The following is a 1,762-nucleotide window of genomic DNA, read 5'->3' on the forward strand; positions in this document are numbered from 1 at the left end:
CCTGATTTTAGTGCCAGTTTCCTTTTTACCTATTCTATTCGTAAAACTGATTTTATCTTTCGCTGGTATGGGTTGGAAGAACATGTTGGTAGGATATTCAAACCAGACTTTTAAAATAGCAGTTCTACGTTTGAATTTCTGCTCATTAAAGAGCTTAACAAATTCTTTATTTTCTTCTTGTCGAAATGGTCTACCACTTTCCGCTCTCGGATATTCGCTGTCTAAATCCGACATGGCGGAAGCGTACAAACAGCTAGCATCAAAGGCCATTCGTTTAGTACATTTTATTTTTTTAAGTTTCGAATGAACCTCCGTTTTTTCTTTTGGGTTAGCACTATATTCTTTGAATAAATCAATTATATTATCACTTGGTGTTTCTGTGTATTCCTTTAATATATTACAAATTTCATCCATTTTATTCGTTTCAAATGATTTTCGATTTGCCGAAACTCTTCCTCATTTAATACTTTGATAAAATATCTTATAAAAGGGTGAGTAAACTTTTTCTACGTTTTCTTTTTCGGTGTGTTTCGGAACCATTCTAGTATTTTCATACCATTCTTCTTCAACCATTTCTTTATCGTAATGATATAATTAATACCAACCTTTTAAAGATAAACTAGATGATTCATGTTGATAGGAACATATGAAATTAATATTTTGCAAATAATTAGATTTCGGGGAAGGGAGGGTTTGATTCTCCCAAATGTACAGGCCTAGGGTGGAGCAGACACTTTATTTAGAAATTAGGATTAAGGGTCTTGATATTGGGTTTTCTTCTGTTCTTATTCTGATCTGAAATTAGAAAAAATAACTCGCCCGATGGGCGAGAAGTATAGTATCTGTTATGTGCTGGTTGTTTATAGTTTACTATGAACAATATTATCATTTAAGTTCTTATTTTTTGAATATGCAACTATCATTTTCTGCTTATAGACATGGGGGAATTTCTCTTGAAGGCTCTTACAGTGGACATGAACTATCTTGCTTGCTCGATTGCTGGTTGTATTAAACGGGACAACAAAGGGTGCTATTCCTACATTATGATGAATATTTAGTCCTATAGGTCTCGCTGTATTCAATGTCTCAATCCAATGGGCTTCCCTAGATGACGGAATTTGGTAGTTTCATCTTCGGGCAAGTCAATTTCTATACGCTCAATTGGGATTAGGGCGAGATCGTCTATTGAATGGTCGTCGAGGTTGAAATGATTAGAAACAGGCTTCTCTTTCTTTAATTTGATGTCTGACCTATGAGCATTAAAGCGAGTTCGTAAATTATTCTTAGTTTCTCCTACATATTGTTTGCGGCATTTCTTGCATGAAATTAAATATATTACATTCGAATGTTCACATGTTAGATGTTCCTGGATCGGGTACCTTTTATTCGTAGAGTTGCTTACAAAATAATGAGTTTCTGATATAAAGGGACATGTTTTGCATCTACTGGACAAACATGGAGCACTTCTTAAACCTGGAGGTACTTCGGCATAAAGTCTGTTTTTAGCTGCTATCTGTGCTAAGGTGGAATTTTTTATGTTTCGTAAAAATCGTTTAGAGTACCCACGCTCTTTAGTTTTGAGAAAACAATCGTACAGGCTTGGTTGAAATCAGAAGATCTTGTACAAATTCGATGAAATCGTAAAAACTTGTGACTTAATTATACCAGAAAAGGTATGTTTTGGGTGAAAGGAGCTCTTGTGCAAAAATGATGAGTATCAGTTTCTTTGAAATACACTTTAATATCCAGTTTATTTGTTTCT

General features: G+C 34.3%; 1 protein-coding gene across 1 annotated transcript in view; it reads right to left on the reverse strand.

Annotated features, from left to right (window-relative positions):
- Positions 1–414, reverse strand: part of LOTGIDRAFT_167656 (hypothetical protein) — a gene marked incomplete at both ends in the record, with an annotated part of 1,453 nt that extends 1,039 nt beyond the window's left edge. The window contains one exon of the mRNA XM_009065153.1: positions 30–414. Within this exon, the coding sequence (XP_009063401.1) occupies positions 30–414 (385 nt within the window). The remainder of the gene's footprint in view (positions 1–29) is intronic.
- Between the last annotated feature and the right edge of the window lie 1,348 nt (positions 415–1,762).

The sequence above is a fragment of the Lottia gigantea genome, assembly GCF_000327385.1.
Source record: "Lottia gigantea unplaced genomic scaffold LOTGIsca_68, whole genome shotgun sequence".
Lineage (NCBI taxonomy): Eukaryota > Metazoa > Mollusca > Gastropoda > Lottiidae > Lottia > Lottia gigantea.